Source organism: Triturus cristatus, chromosome 5_2, assembly GCF_964204655.1.
Source record: "Triturus cristatus chromosome 5_2, aTriCri1.1, whole genome shotgun sequence".
NCBI classification, from domain to species: Eukaryota; Metazoa; Chordata; class Amphibia; order Caudata; family Salamandridae; genus Triturus; species Triturus cristatus.
The window spans coordinates 195,383,882-195,398,266 of record NC_140588.1 but is presented as its reverse complement, the minus strand read 5'-3'; the positions used below and the strand labels follow the sequence as shown (position 1 = coordinate 195,398,266).

The 14,385-nt window shown below is 46.7% G+C and overlaps 1 protein-coding gene across 6 annotated transcripts in view; it reads left to right on the top strand.

Annotated features, from left to right (window-relative positions):
• SYCP2L (synaptonemal complex protein 2 like) overlaps positions 1 to 14,385 on the top strand; it is a 1,177,754-nt gene that overhangs the window by 372,953 nt on the left and 790,416 nt on the right. For all 6 annotated transcript variants that reach the window (XM_085606974.1, XM_085606977.1, XM_085606975.1 and 3 more), the window contains exon 11: positions 13,656 to 13,701. In XM_085606974.1, coding sequence (XP_085463100.1) covers positions 13,656 to 13,701 — 46 coding nt within the window. The remainder of the gene's footprint in view (positions 1 to 13,655; positions 13,702 to 14,385) is intronic.

Here is a 14,385-nt window from a genome sequence, read left to right as displayed (position 1 = left end):
GCTCTCCCAGTCCCATTTAGTGACATCTGGAAAAGCCCCCCTTAACAAACTTATTACATAAGCTCTTATATTCTCTCCCTCAAGTCCTTCGGCAACCCCTAGTAGTCTAATGTTGTTCTGACGCTGCCGGTTTTCATAGTCTTCCAGCTTCCACCTTATGTCTTCTGACATCTTTTCCTGCGATTCCTTGAAGGTATGCCATCGAGAAACATCATCCTCTAAACTAGCAGTGCGCTCTTCCACATGCGATACCCTATCCGCCAATTCCTCATATACTTTATTCATTTTCCGCATGGAGCTCTGTATCTTTTTTGTCGCCACCTTAGCTCTTCGGCTTTCAGTTCTAGCCTCTGCTTGCATCTGAATAAGAGTCTTGTACAATAACCCCAATGAGGGTACTGAAGTAGAGGCGCCCTCATTCACCACCTGCTTGACCCCCCCCCGCATCCTCCTCTTCCTGATATAGCGAAGCCGTTGCGGAATAATCCCAGCACAGCTTAGGATCAGTTACTTGTAGTAAAGGACTATTTAGGGAGTCTGTTTTAGCTCGCCTTCTCATTCTCTGGGGTTTAACATGACCTGGGGGCGCCTTCTGCACTGAAGATTTTTCTGCATGGTCGGAGTCAGTACCTGAAGCAGAGCTTATGTCTTGACTTCCATCACCCAGCTCACTAGAAGGAAGGGAATCTGACTCAGTATCCTCAGTATCCTCATTTAGTGAAAAAAAACACTCCCCGTCTGGTGTTGCCGGGACCACACTCCCAGGGATACTCTTAGTTGCTAGGCCTCCTGGTGTTGTGTCCCCAGTTAGTACCCCAGCGGTCCCTGTTTTAAGTATTGTCTTACTTAGTTCTGGAAGAGGGGAGTTGCTTCGCTTTCCTGGATCCATCTCCTCGCCCGTGCACGTCTCTGCTTCCACCTCTGCATCACCATGCTTGTTCTGCTTGTTCTGTCTCTGCCATTGCTGCCGTTGCTGCCGGATCGGCTCCGAGTCTACCGGCCCTGTTGCTCCCTGCGGTACCTGGGAATCTACGGGCTCCAAGACCTTCTCCGCAAACAACTCCTTGACCGACGGCTGTCTAAGCGTCGGGTCCTTTCCTGGAGCACCTCCTTTAACCGTGACAGTCTCCTCGCTGACGCCGCCATTCGCGACCCCTGCATCTGTCGGTTTCGAATCCTTGTGAAGCAGCAAGGACGGGCGGCCAGCGAACAGCGTAGCCTCCTTGCCTTTCTCCCTAACAGAGTTTCCTTTCCCTTTTCCATCGACTGCTGGGGGGCGCTTAACTGCCCCGGTGTCTCTCGCGGATTTGGGTGCTTTAGGAGGCATCTTCCTTTCGGATCTTCCCAGCTGGTTCTCACAACGGAACGGGAGCAGTCTGCTGCCGAGTAATGCTCTAGTCTTAGAGACCCACCGGAGGGCCAAAATCTCGAGGCTCAGGTAGGAGAGCTTTATTTTAATATTCATACCGGCATTCTTTGTAGTTTATCTTCTTTTCCCCATATTGCAGGCATTTTAAGGAGGGTGGTTATGGAGCGACTGTGTGCTGCAATCAGTCGGTGGCCATCTTGCCTGATGATTTGATTAAGGAGCTGGGGGATTTAGAGAATGAGCTGATACAAGGAATTTGTTTAAAATTACCTTTAGATGATCTTCTGCTTAAAATTATGCTGATTAAATCTGAAACTATGGAGAGTATTGCAACCAAAACAGTCGTTAACTACTTAATAAGGAAAGAAAATTCATATGAATTAAGTGAGAAGGTGGGGCACATATTAGCCATTCGTACAAGACAGAAAATAGCTGCGGCAGATATCAAGGAGATTACAGATGGGCAGGGTAATCTGGTTACAGGTTCTGAGGCCGTTAGAGAAGTCTTTAGGCAATTCTATTCGGATTTGTATTCAAGAGAGGGGGGTACTCACTTAACTGATGCTGATGTGGAAGGGTATACTAGAAATATAGCTTCACCTAAACTATCGCAGGAAGAGAGATCGGCGTTAGATTCACCTTTACAGGTCGAGGAAGTGAAAATAGCACTGAGTGAGTTACCTTCAGGGAAAGCAGCAGGTCCTGACCAAATCCCACTTGAGTTTTACAAGGTATTTCAGCATATTAGAATTAACGATTTTTTTAATATTTTGAGGTTAGCACAGGGTGGGGAATCAATTCCAGATTCATGTGGGGGAGCAGATATCATAGTAATCCTCAAGAAAGGAAAGTCCTCGTTACTCCCCAGCTCCTATAGACCAATCACGTTAATAAATGCAGACGTTAAGATATTCTCTAAGATTATGGCTAAAAGACTTGGTAGAGTTATTGGAAATATAGTTAGCTCAACACAGCACGGGTTTATTCCGGGGAGGGGCACCACCCATCACATCAGGCGGTTGATCACATTATTTGATGCAACGGTGGTCCTGGGAAACCCTATGGCAGCCTTATTTTTAGACGCAGAGAAGGCGTTTGATAGGGTTTCCTGGGATTACCTGTGGGCAATCATGCGATGGTTTGATATAGGGGAGGGGTATATACGAGCAATACAGACATTATATAGGAGCCCGAAAGCTAGGATAAGAGTCAATAGAGGGTTTTCCTCAACATTTAGGATAAGCAGAGGGACGAGACAGGGTTGCCCGTCATCCCCATTATTATTTGCCCTTTTTATTGACCCATATCTACGCAAATTAGAGGCCAATGCTGAGATACCTGTAGTTTCAATAAATGGTAGAGCCTGTAAAATCTTGGCGTACGCAGATGATGTAGCCATTATAACATCTAATCCATCGGGGGCTATCAAGGAGGTGGAAGTTGAGGCCCATTATTTTGGTCAGCTGTCAGGCTATAAAATTAATAGTACTAAGACACAGATCGTTAAGAATCAGTATACGCAATGTTTGGATAATCGAGTTGTAAAATCAGCAGTATATCTTGGGGTTCAGATCTCTGCAGAGGTGGAGAATGTGGTAGAGCAGAATATGGCCCCTCTTTTGGCTACCGTACGAGTAGATTTGGAACGAATGAATAATCTTCACTTGTCTTTGGTTGGGTGCACAAATGTAATTAAGATGTTAATACTGCCTAAATTTCTGTACTTTTTTAGGTCTATACCTTTGTTTTTTGAGGGTAGGTGGTTTCATGCATTAGAGTTAATTTTGAATAGATTTATTTGGGCTCAGGGGAAAACACGTAGGGCTTACAAATTTATTTCACTCCCTAGAGAAAGGGGCGGATGGGGTGCACCAGATTTTAGGGTGTACTATTGGGCCGCAGTTTTACAACATATGCAGGGTCTAATTGGGGGGGGGGGCTACATGTTTGTTGGGATATTAATAGTTCCATGGATATCTATGCAGTGGTGTTTGGTGAAGACGTTGGAAATTGTTTGCTGAATTGCATTGATTTCTCATACTACAAGAGGACTAGGTTCAAGACACTCAACGCAGTTATTAAGATTTGGAATGCATTTAGGAAGAAATTTGGTATGGGTAGGATAAACAGATACACTCGATTATATCGGAACAAATCGCTCCCAGAAATGATTTTTGCAGATAATGTTATGGCAGAATGGATGAGTAAAGGGATAGTGCAGATAGGGGACATGTTGGAACATGAGGGCATTGCACAGTTTGGGGTCTTAAGCACTAAGTATCAGTTGGACACTAGTAATTTTTTTAAATATCTCCAAATTAGGAGTTTTCTGAATACCAAGAAAGGGGGGCCTGCCGGGTTCGGGATTAATCTAATATTGGACAAAATAGGCAGGGGGCAAGGCTGTACAATACGTGGCTTTTATGCAACATTAGTAGAAACCAAAGCAGATGATATTAATAAGTTTGCCAAGAAGTGGGCGGAGAAGCTCCCTACTGAGGAGGGACTTTTTCAGGAATCATTGACTTTGGGATATACGGTTTTGTGTTCAGCCCCACTTCAGGCCCAGCATTATAAAACTATATATGCTCTGTATTATACTCCTGCTAGAATTTTACAATGGGGAGGTACGAGTGGGACGAGTTGCGCAAGATGCAACTCCGTTGGAGCGGATATTATACACATATTTGCATCTTGTCCTCAGTTATATACATTAAAACGGGACCTGGAAATCTTTTTAGCAACACACTTAGGCATTAGAATTGTGCTTTCACCAACTTTAGTACTACTTGGGATTAGTACAGACCCATTGGTCCCACATCGCGAATTCCTTTTCATAGCAATGGCAGTATATAGATTAATGATTGCCAGGGCTTGGTTAGATGTAAGTCCTCCGGACATGCATCAGTGGTTGGCAAGTTTATTATCTGCTTATAACCTAGAAAAAGCAATCTATGCACGTAAGGGTAAAAAGAAGAGGCAGCTTGGATTAAAAATCTGGGAGCCTGTAAGATTATGGAAGCAGGGAATGGGGTTAAGCTAAGGATGTTGGATTGTTTGTTTGTTTAAATATCGTTATGATATAGGTGATCACATTTACATGTAAAGAGATATAACACAATGTGAATATTGGTTGAATTACCATTGTTTGTAGGGTTATTTTTAAAAAAAAGTAATATACTGTATTATGCTGTGGAACGATGAATTATTGATGGATGTAAGGGAAATTTTTAAAACTCAATAAAAATAAAAAAAATAAAAACAAAAAAAAACAAAAAGGGGACCCAGGGAAAAGAGAAACTTGGGTAGAAGAGCTGCTCAGACAGGGACATGGGGGAGCAGGTAACAGCAAACAATGACAGCCAGAATAGAAGAGGTGCTCAGACAGTGTCCTTGGGATGCCACACTGCAGGGGCAGGTGAGTGGTCAGCAAGGGTCCAGTAAGAGGAACGGCACTTGCAGCCCAGACTGGGTCTGACAGTCTCCCACAAGGTCGGTAGCAAGGTAAGTTTAGAACCCGCAGAACCTGAGACCCCTGCAAAAGGGCCATTGTGCAGGGCAGTGCTGTCCGAGATGGAAGGAAAAACAGTGGATAACATTCAGAGTGATGTGTGATATGTAATAAACAAACATGGGTCGTGAATGACCAACCAGTAAGTTGCAAGATGTATGCTCCATGTTTTGTAATAAACTGCGGCCTTTATGCATCACAAACTGTTGGCCCCTGAATGATTGGCAGGAATAGAACAATGCATGGTATAGCCAAGAAGGACTGGGAAACTCACATGCCTGGAAGGGGTTTAAGGGGGTGGGGCTAAATCAATGAGCATACAATGAAATACAGGCTGACCCTCAAGGCCCTTGTGGATTCTCCCCAACCGGTCATCTTGAGGATTTGTTTTGTACCTCACTGCTCGTGAACTGTTCACGGCCTCTCATGCGCCGGCAACTGGAGCGAAATTTTGGTTCTCGGAATTCAGCAGTATGCAAAGCACACAAAAGTGGAAAAACAGATTTCTCAGGGTATTGGGTCAGTTTGAAATTAAGTTTGAGAGCTTTGCCCTGCAAATATACTAATGTTAAATCGTTCTAAGCTCTCCTTTTTTTTTTTAAACAAATCTGTTGAAATTTTTTGGAGAAGAATCAAGGGAAAAACAAAGAAAAGCAAGCGTCATCACATGTTCTATCAATCACTGACAAGGCAGTGTAAGCTTACATATCCTTCTGCAATAGACATAGTCTAGGTATCTTATAGTCCATAGGCATCATAGAGTACACAGAAGTTAAGCAAGAAAAAAACATTGCACTTTGAACGTGTTAAACAGTCATTAATTATGTCTGATACATTGCAGGATGCAGTTGAATAGGGGACCCAGGTCAGCACGAAGACCATTAGGACAAACCCGGAAGCCCCATTGGCACACCACAGTGATGATTAAACCATAAAGCTCTTGAAGTAACCAAAAGTAGAAGTGTAGAGGGAGAGATTGCAAGGAAGCCTGGTAACCGGAGGGGTGTACATGATTTGAAGTAACCAAAAGTAGAAGTGTAGAGGGAGAGATTGCAAGGAAGCCTGGTAACCGGAGGGGTGTACATGATGTCATTTAATTAAGAGCAAATGTGGAGAGAGGGGGGCCTTATTTATCCAGACAGACCGTCTGGGGGAAGCTATCTGTGGGAGATCTCGGGGGTAGGGCAGAAGATGGTCCTCAAAGAGTTGAAGAGCTCGTAGCCTGAGGGATGCATAGCGAGTGTTTTCTATCTGAGAAAGGTGGTATATTAGGGGTAACCAAGTATGGTTGAATTTAGTATCCATGTGCGTAAGGCAGGCTGTCAGTAGCTCCATTGCCATGGAATGCCAAAAGCATAGAAACCATGGTGAGGGAGGAAGGTTTCTTCCAATAGAGAGCAATATATTTTCTATCTGCTCCTACCATCTGCGCAATGATGTGCCAATCCGAGTTTGTCATGGCTGCAAGTTGCATCGGTCTGATACCCAGCAAGGCCCCTATGTGGGAGTTTGGTATGGGGAAACCCACTGTGTCTTTGCTGTGGCTTAGGACTTCCTTCCAAAACATGGCTATATGCGGGCAGGCCCACCAGATGTGAATAAAGTCTCCCACCTCTGTTCGACATCTCTAGCAAAGGGGGGAAAGCATAGGGAGTATTTTATGTAGTCTAGCAGGGGTACAGTACCAACGCGTCATTAGTTTGTATGCTGACTTGCATTGAGGTATGCTCCTATACAATCTGGGAGTGTCACGCCATAGTTGTTCCCAATTTTTGGGTGAAATCTCCTCTCCTGTGTCCACCTCCCATTGTTTCTGACAGGTGTGTAGTTGGTTGAGTTGTTAATGTTTGTGTTTTGTACGTACAAGAGACTAAGCCGCAGGTACTATCAAAGTTTCAGACCTGGGCTTCAAAATTAGTAAGCGGTCTGGTGGCTCCCTGGGAGTAGTTAGGGTGAGCAGCCGATGACGTAGCTGATAGTACTGTAATCTCTTGCATTGTTCACAGGTTTTGAAATTGTCCCCATCAAATAGGTCTTGGATTATGCGACATTCACCCTGAGACCATGATGTAAATGCGTGTGGTTGTGGGGCTGGAGGAAACATGGGGTTGCGAGCTATGGGCTTGTTGGGGGAATGGAAAGATATAAGGCCTCTGGTAATTGCGATTTTATCCCAAAGATAAAGTACTGTTTTGGTGGGGGTTGCTATGTATGCAATTCGTGGCCGCGCAGTTCTGAGGAGCCAGGCCAGGTCCCAAAGGAGTCTGCATGCGACAGCCCAGACTTTGTGAAACCAGTGTTTCTCACTTTCCCGGCCCACCCACTGTGAGATATATCGAAAATGATACACCCAATAATAATCCAGAAGGATAGGGCAGGTGAGACCACCACAGTCACGAGCCAACACAAGCAATTTTTTGGAGAAGCTTTGCCCCATATAAAAGAGATTAGGTCTCGTTGGAGATTCTGGATATCTATCTGCGGAATGGGTGTGGGCAGGGTTTCAAATAGGTAGAAGATGTTGGGTAAAAGTGACATTTTATCTGTGTTGAGGCGACCCACCCAGGAGATTGAGAGTTTTTTCCAGCGTCAAATGTCTTCCCGGATTTCCTCATCGACATGCTGGCAAATTGGCCTAGGTCCAGGAGGAGAGTGACACTGTTAAGGCCGAAGTATCAGATTGGACTGTAAGACCAATGTAAAGGGGTAAGAGACTGGAGTCACTGGATTTCTCCATTTGAAAGGGTGAGGATTAAGACATGGGACTTTATTATGTTAATCCTAAAGCCTAAAGCTATTTCGTAAGTGTGTAGCAGGGAAGCTAGTGCCGGGAAGGAAGTGATAGATGTAATGAGCGTGAGTAGAAGATCATCTGCAAAGAGTGATACTTTGTGGTTCTGACCTCCAAAAAGGGATATCCGTTATATCCGGGGATCGGCGTATAGCTATAGCTAAAGGTTCAACTGCTAGGGCGAAAAGGAGGGGAGAGAGTGGGCATCCTTGCCTGGTGCACCTAAGCACAGGGAATGTAGGTGTAAGCTGACCGTTGATGCAAATCCACCCGGTAGGGTTGACGTAAGGGGCCATTAATTTGGAGATCATTGCCGATCCTAGCCCTATCCTGTGGAGGACTGCTCTTAGGAACTGCCAGTCTATGCGGTCAAACGCTTTCTCTGCATCAAGAGATACCAGGCAAGCTGGGATGTCTAGTCTTTGAACTTTTTCGATGAGATGTGCAACATGACAGATGTTGTCAAGCCCTGGCAGTGCCGAATGAAGCCCACCTGGTCTGGGTCAATCAGGCCAGGGAGGTAAGGATCCAACTGGTTCGCCAGTATTTTGGTGTATATTTTGGCACCTGTATTAAGTAGGGCAATGAGGTGATAGGAGGTACAGAGAGAGGGATCTTTACCTGGTTTAGGGATGAGCACCACTTCAGCTTCTGACATCGTAGGAGTAAGGCCCGACATTTCGGAGAAGGTATTAAAAAGATGGAGGAGGTGGTCTTGAATTTGGGGCATGAAAGTGTGGTAGAAGCTCACTGTGAGGCCATCTGGTCCCTGGGTTGTACCTGTAGGGAGTTGTTTTAGGGCCTAGTGTAGTAAATCCAGGGTAATGGGCTCGTCAAGGAGCTTCGCGTTGTGAGGATTGATAGGTTCCCATGGGCATGCGCTGAGAAAGGAAATTCTCTTGTGGTGCTTGGGGGGAGGGCCGCGGTATGGAGCTCTTTATAGAAGGCAGAGAAAGCTTGCCCTTTGTCTTATTCCGTAGTTGCCCAGAAATTATCCAAATTCTTGATTTTGGAGATGTGTGCTTTGTCTGACTGGGCCCGGAGACTGTGTGTCAACAATGGCCCCACCTTGTCTCCCCGGCAAAGAATTTCTGTTTGTGTCAGTGCGATGCAGCTGACCCCGTAGCATGGCGAGGCATTTTTCATGCTGAATCGAGGGTGATGTGTGGGCTGCACATTCTAAAGCTTTAATATCGTTGGCTATGTTTGTTTCTACCAGGCGGGCTTCGCCAGAGCGTCCATGGCAATGGAGGAGATGACCCCCTGGATTGTTGCTTTAAAAGCATCCCAACACCTGGATTCAGGTGGGTCGGGGGGTATTTGTATGATAGAAGGCTAGAATCTCTTGGAGAACCTGAGCTACATCTACTTGGTCTCGTAAGGTGGGGGGAGGGAGGTGCCACCATCTGGGGGTATCGTGACGGTGACCGGGCATATGGAAAGTTATGGCTATGTGAGCAGGATCTTATATAGATATGTCAGATATAGTGGCCGACTCCAGGGATCTTATCATCGAGTGGGAAAGAAAGCAATAGTCAATATGCGAGTAGGAGTGATGGACGTGTGAGTAGAAGGAGTAATCCTGGGAGTCTGGAGATCGATACCTCCAGGTGTCCACCAGGCCCAAATCCGTCAGGTCCCTGTTAGGAGCAGCTCGCATTGCTCCTGTGCCTTTATAGGTAGCGGTGTTGCGATCTAAATCCAGATCCCAGACTATGTTAAAGTCACCCCCAAGTATCATGGATCCCTCTATGGAGCGCATAACAGAGTCCTCAAGAAGGCGTCTTGTGTCTGACTGGGTTCATAAACATGGAGAAGAGTTAAGGGTTGCGCACCTAGCTGTGTTTGAAGTTTCAAATAGGGGCCCTCCACGTCTCTAATCACCCGAGGGGATGTTTCCCCCCGCTTGGTTTTAGTTAAGTGTTGCCCCTCCAGCTGTTTCAGAGGCAGAGGACGCCCAGTATTGGCAGGAATATTTGGGATGAGCCATTAGGTGTGTGTCTGTGAGTAATAAGTGTGTTTCTTGTAAGAAAATGATGTCAGGGTCCTGAAGGAGCAAGTATCGCCAAATCTGGCGCCTTTTGTTGGGTGAATTGAGCCCTTTCACATTAAGGGAGAGGAATTTAATAGGTGGTACCGTAGTCATGGTGATAGGAAAGGTGGTGACAAGTGGTGCTGGGACTATGTATGGAAGGGCTATATAGCCTCTGGGCGAAAGAGTGGAGGGAGTATGTTGGGTGTCCCCAATAGGCAGGGCGTATGAGGCAGGTTGCAAAGTGGTCCCCCTGATGAGCGCATCCGCTCTCCAGTGAAGGGAAAAAGGAAAGAGGGAGAAGGAACAACAGTTGTAACAAAGGGCGGCCAACAGGGCCTGTGGGCTGTATTGTCATTCTGGAATGGCCCAGAAGTCGAAACGAGCCATTCCGAAGATGTCACTCTTCTGAAGGGCATCATGGGTATGCGAGGGGTGCAGTAATGTAAGCTCAGATGAATCGGTCTCTGCTGACCGCAGCAAAATCAAGAGTGGAGGCGGTAAGTCAGCTATTGATCTGCCTATGCTTACAAAAGTAGGAGGGAGGTGGTAGGTCCCTGTCTGTAAAGTGTTAGGCCAAGCTCACCAGGGACCCTCAGAGAGGTGAGGGCAGGGGGAACATAGAAAGCATCCTAGTCTAATTAAGACTGATTTATAGACCATGTAATAAAGTCCATAGTGTTCCCAAGTCTATGGGTAATATGCGGGGATTTCCAAATTCGTCTTTCACAAAGGTAAATAGTTACTATTCCGAAGTTACTGACGATCGGGCTGGTGAGCGGGGCTCACTCATGGTATGGATGTGCTGAATGATGTCCTGTTTGGCTTGTGAGGATTTTGTGCCTTAGGGTTGGACCTGCGCTGAGGATGGGGTGTATCGAGGCCCATTCCGGGCCGGGATGAGGCCAGAGGAGAGAAAGAACTATCATCTGTGGATTCCAATGGAAGCTGGAGAATTTGCTTCACCTCCCGCAGCAACCGAAGAGCCCATCGTTTGCCCTCCCAAGAAAAGATCGGGGCGAAAGGATGGCCCCATTGGTATTTGATGTTGTGTTCGCGCAGCTTGTGGGTCACAGGTTTGAAGTCTTTGCTTCTGCGCAGGGTTGCAGGTGCAATATCCTGAAAAATCTGAATCGAGTATCTGTTATATGTTAAGTTGAGAGCTCCTCAAGCTTTCTGCAAGATGGCTTCTTTTTGACAAAAAAGTGGACATGCATGAAGATGTCTGGAGTGAAGTCCGAGCGCCCTCGAGGCGTAAAAGTTCCACCGTGAAGGCGATGATGTCCTGACTCTCCGCGTGGAATGCGTCTGATATGGAGATTATTGCGCCGGCTCCTATTCTCCAAGTCCTCCTGCTTTAATTTAAGGTCAATATGCTGGTCCTCCAGCGCTGCCATTCTATGCCAGAAGTTCTCATGGTCCTCTGACCGTGCATCCATCGTGCGTTCGAGGTCGTCTACTCTTTCCCCGATCTCTGTGAGGTCTTGTTGAATGTCTCTGACACAGGTCTTGAACTCTGTTTTGATAGAGCCAATTTCCGTTTTAATTTCTTGCAGAAAAGTGGTCACAAAAGCCTGCGTGACTGGGATCTCAGCCATCGTTTTGGGGGGTTCAGGGACCGGTGTCATCTCAGCGCTGGGTTTGATCCGGAGAGCAGTCAATGGGTTTTCTTTAACCAGGGTAGACAGGCTATCTTTACCAGCTTTAGCCCGCGGCATGGCCTTATCAATGCCATATAATGGCCTTAAGGCAGGGCCACCGACCAGTTGCACCGTAGGCAGGCAGGAGAAAAGGGGTCCAGCACTGGATGCAATATTGATGGCTTATAGGGTTGAGGTGATCTAGGTATCTCATAGGGGGGAGTAACTGGTCGGTCGAGGCTGGGTAAGAGGGTTCTCAGGTTGTATCGTGGAGCATTGACTTGTCTATCTCCGGAGGAGAAGAGTTCACAAGTGTGTATATACCCTTGCTAGTTTCAGAGGATACAGCAAGCAAACTCGTGTGCTCCTCACAGGTTTAGGTGGTGTCTATATTGGGGGCAAGGAGCCCCAGTTGGGTCAAGACATCTAGCATACAGGGCCCCCACCAGCCAACAAGCAGTCAAATATCTCTGGAGCGCAAGGAGTCCACGATGAGGCACAGGACGAAATAGAGAGGCCCAAGCAGCTGATCAGCTGCCCATGCCAACATTGGTGTCCCACAGACTGGGCTGGGTGAGGAGGTCCCAATCAAGTGCCTGTTGGTCCAGGCTGAGAGGCAGATCCTGTGAATGAGGCCTAGGGCGCAGGGACATCATGCACTCAAATCAACAAAGTAGGTCCCAATGTCAAGGGTGAGGCTCAGGGCCGGTAGGCTATACCAGAGAGAGGAGGAGGGGGGAGAGAGGCCCGCTGCTCGGTTAATGCAGCCGATCCCATTTACCTCCTTCACCGTTGCAGCCTGTTGGGCTCGCCCTGGGGAGAGAGATGCTGCTGGCCGCCGGGCAGCAAGGGCCCAACCAGGGCTCAAGGCAGAGACTGGAATCAAATGTGGGAGATTGGAGCTGTCTCGTCCCTCAAGTCTGCTGTGGAGACCACACGCCCCAGCCTTCGATCTACACAACGGGCAGCCAGGGGGGCATCAGCCACTGTTCCCTGTCAAGACGAGCGTCCGTTTTGGCCTCCTTCAGGCTCAGACTACGATAAAATCTTGGGGCGGGCCACACCAGTCTCAATAGGAGGTCCGCCCTGAGAAGGCTCCGCCAAGCCCACCAATCGACACCTTGGCAGGAGTTGTGAAATACAGGGCCCATGCCCAGGGCAGCCGCCTACTCGACGGTGGAGATCGATACCGGAACGGCTGTCTTAATTGATTCCCAGCGCCAAGGGGGAGGTGGCACCAGCGCCACGTCTCCGGGCAGAAAAGTCAGGATGGCGGCTCCATGCACCGCAGCGACATTGCAGTCGGGACTTATATCTTCTCCTGGGAGGTAAGCGAGTGTTCATGGGTTGAGGCAGGTGCCAGGGAAGCAGCGGATGCTTATGTATAGGCCACGGCAGAGCAGAGACTCGCGTCCTACTCCATCTGTGTGTTAGCCCCCCCCCCCCCCATCTCCTTTTAAAATAAATGTCTCAAACTAAGAATAGGGGTTTATGTTTGGATTCAGAAGATATTTGGTTGTAATCTAAAAGATCTGTTACCCGTTTTAAGATGCATGAGTATGTCTGCCCTCCACAGCATGAAAATCTGCACAATTGAATTGCGCCAAACAGGTAAATCTGAATAGGTGTTATTTTTGGTTTAACTTTAAACTTTTCAGTTCTTTTTCAGATACTCGCCTTATAATAAGGTGTTGGGTCATCTTTTTAATATCTGGATTGTTACTAATTACTTTGATGCAAAATGCTGGCTATTTTGGACGACGTGAACAGCTCACAGACCATTTCCGAACCTCTGGAATATGCCTGCCTTCACAAGGGATACGCGTGGGTTGTTAAGGGACCTTCTGTTTTGCCCACGGAGTTCATCCATCCATCCAGCCATGCAATCACTAACTTTCTGCTATCCATTCTATATGGTATACACTCCCAGACATCCATCTCATGCTTGTGTTCACCAACAGCCATGAATCATTTGGTGCTTAAAACCAATATCCACCAGGGCCCATATGTCTCTTGCTTGTGTGTGGGGTTATCTCTGTATTGACTGTATGGGTGCCTGTATGTGTGTTGTCCGTTAGTGCAACCAAACCCATCACTCAACCAAGAACCTCTGCTTCTAAAGCAAGCCAGACCTCTAGTTTTTTCCAATTTGCCAATTATGGTTGTATAGTTTCTTTATGGAGTTGCAAATATGAGGGGTTTTAAGTAAGACATTTTTGATAAGCATGATCCGCTGTTTACACAAGGTTGTGAATTGTGAATATTACTTAAGTTGCATCAATTTTATGAAACCTGTATTTCATTTCTTGCAGTGTTTATACCTTTCCCTGCATAACTGCTTTTGCAGACCTGGATGAGGTAATACTTAGTGGATTTCAGTTTTGTTCAAGTGCACATGCATTTTGCTGATTTTTTTCTGGTTTGTTCATAGTGATGTAGACTTGTTTTGCGGCTAGTCCTATTTTAATGGACAGCTCTAGATTTTCCAAACTACCAACTACTCGCAAATGAGTGCAACTACTTTCAATCGTGTATTGCATCTATTAACTGAAAGCAATTAGCTGTATTTAGAAAAATCGGTGGTGTGTAACAATGAGTCTGGTTCACTTTTGTAATTTCTTCAAATGTTTAATATAGTTCTTGAACTGCCAATTTGGCCTTTTATCTCTTACATTAAGAGGAAAGTTCAAGGCTCCCCATCACGTTGGGTGAAATACTGAGAGGTGTGTGTCTTGTGATGAAGATACCTGCCCAGAAGTTGGACGGCCACTGTGAAGCTCACTACTGAAACGGCGGTAGAGCCCCACACCTCCGTGGTGGGCGGGAGGGATTGTTGGGAGGTCCTCATGTTAAGTGCTGAGGCACAGAGGAGATTGACCCTTGCCTCCAGCATCTTTAAACTTGTAGGCATAGCCTCGCCACTTGCGGATATAGTGAATGGAGCATCACACATCAGTGGTTAGAAGCTCCCAATAGGAGGTGCCCCAGGTGAGCTGCAGTAAAAATACATAGATGAGCATTACTTCTGCATGGCACGGAGTA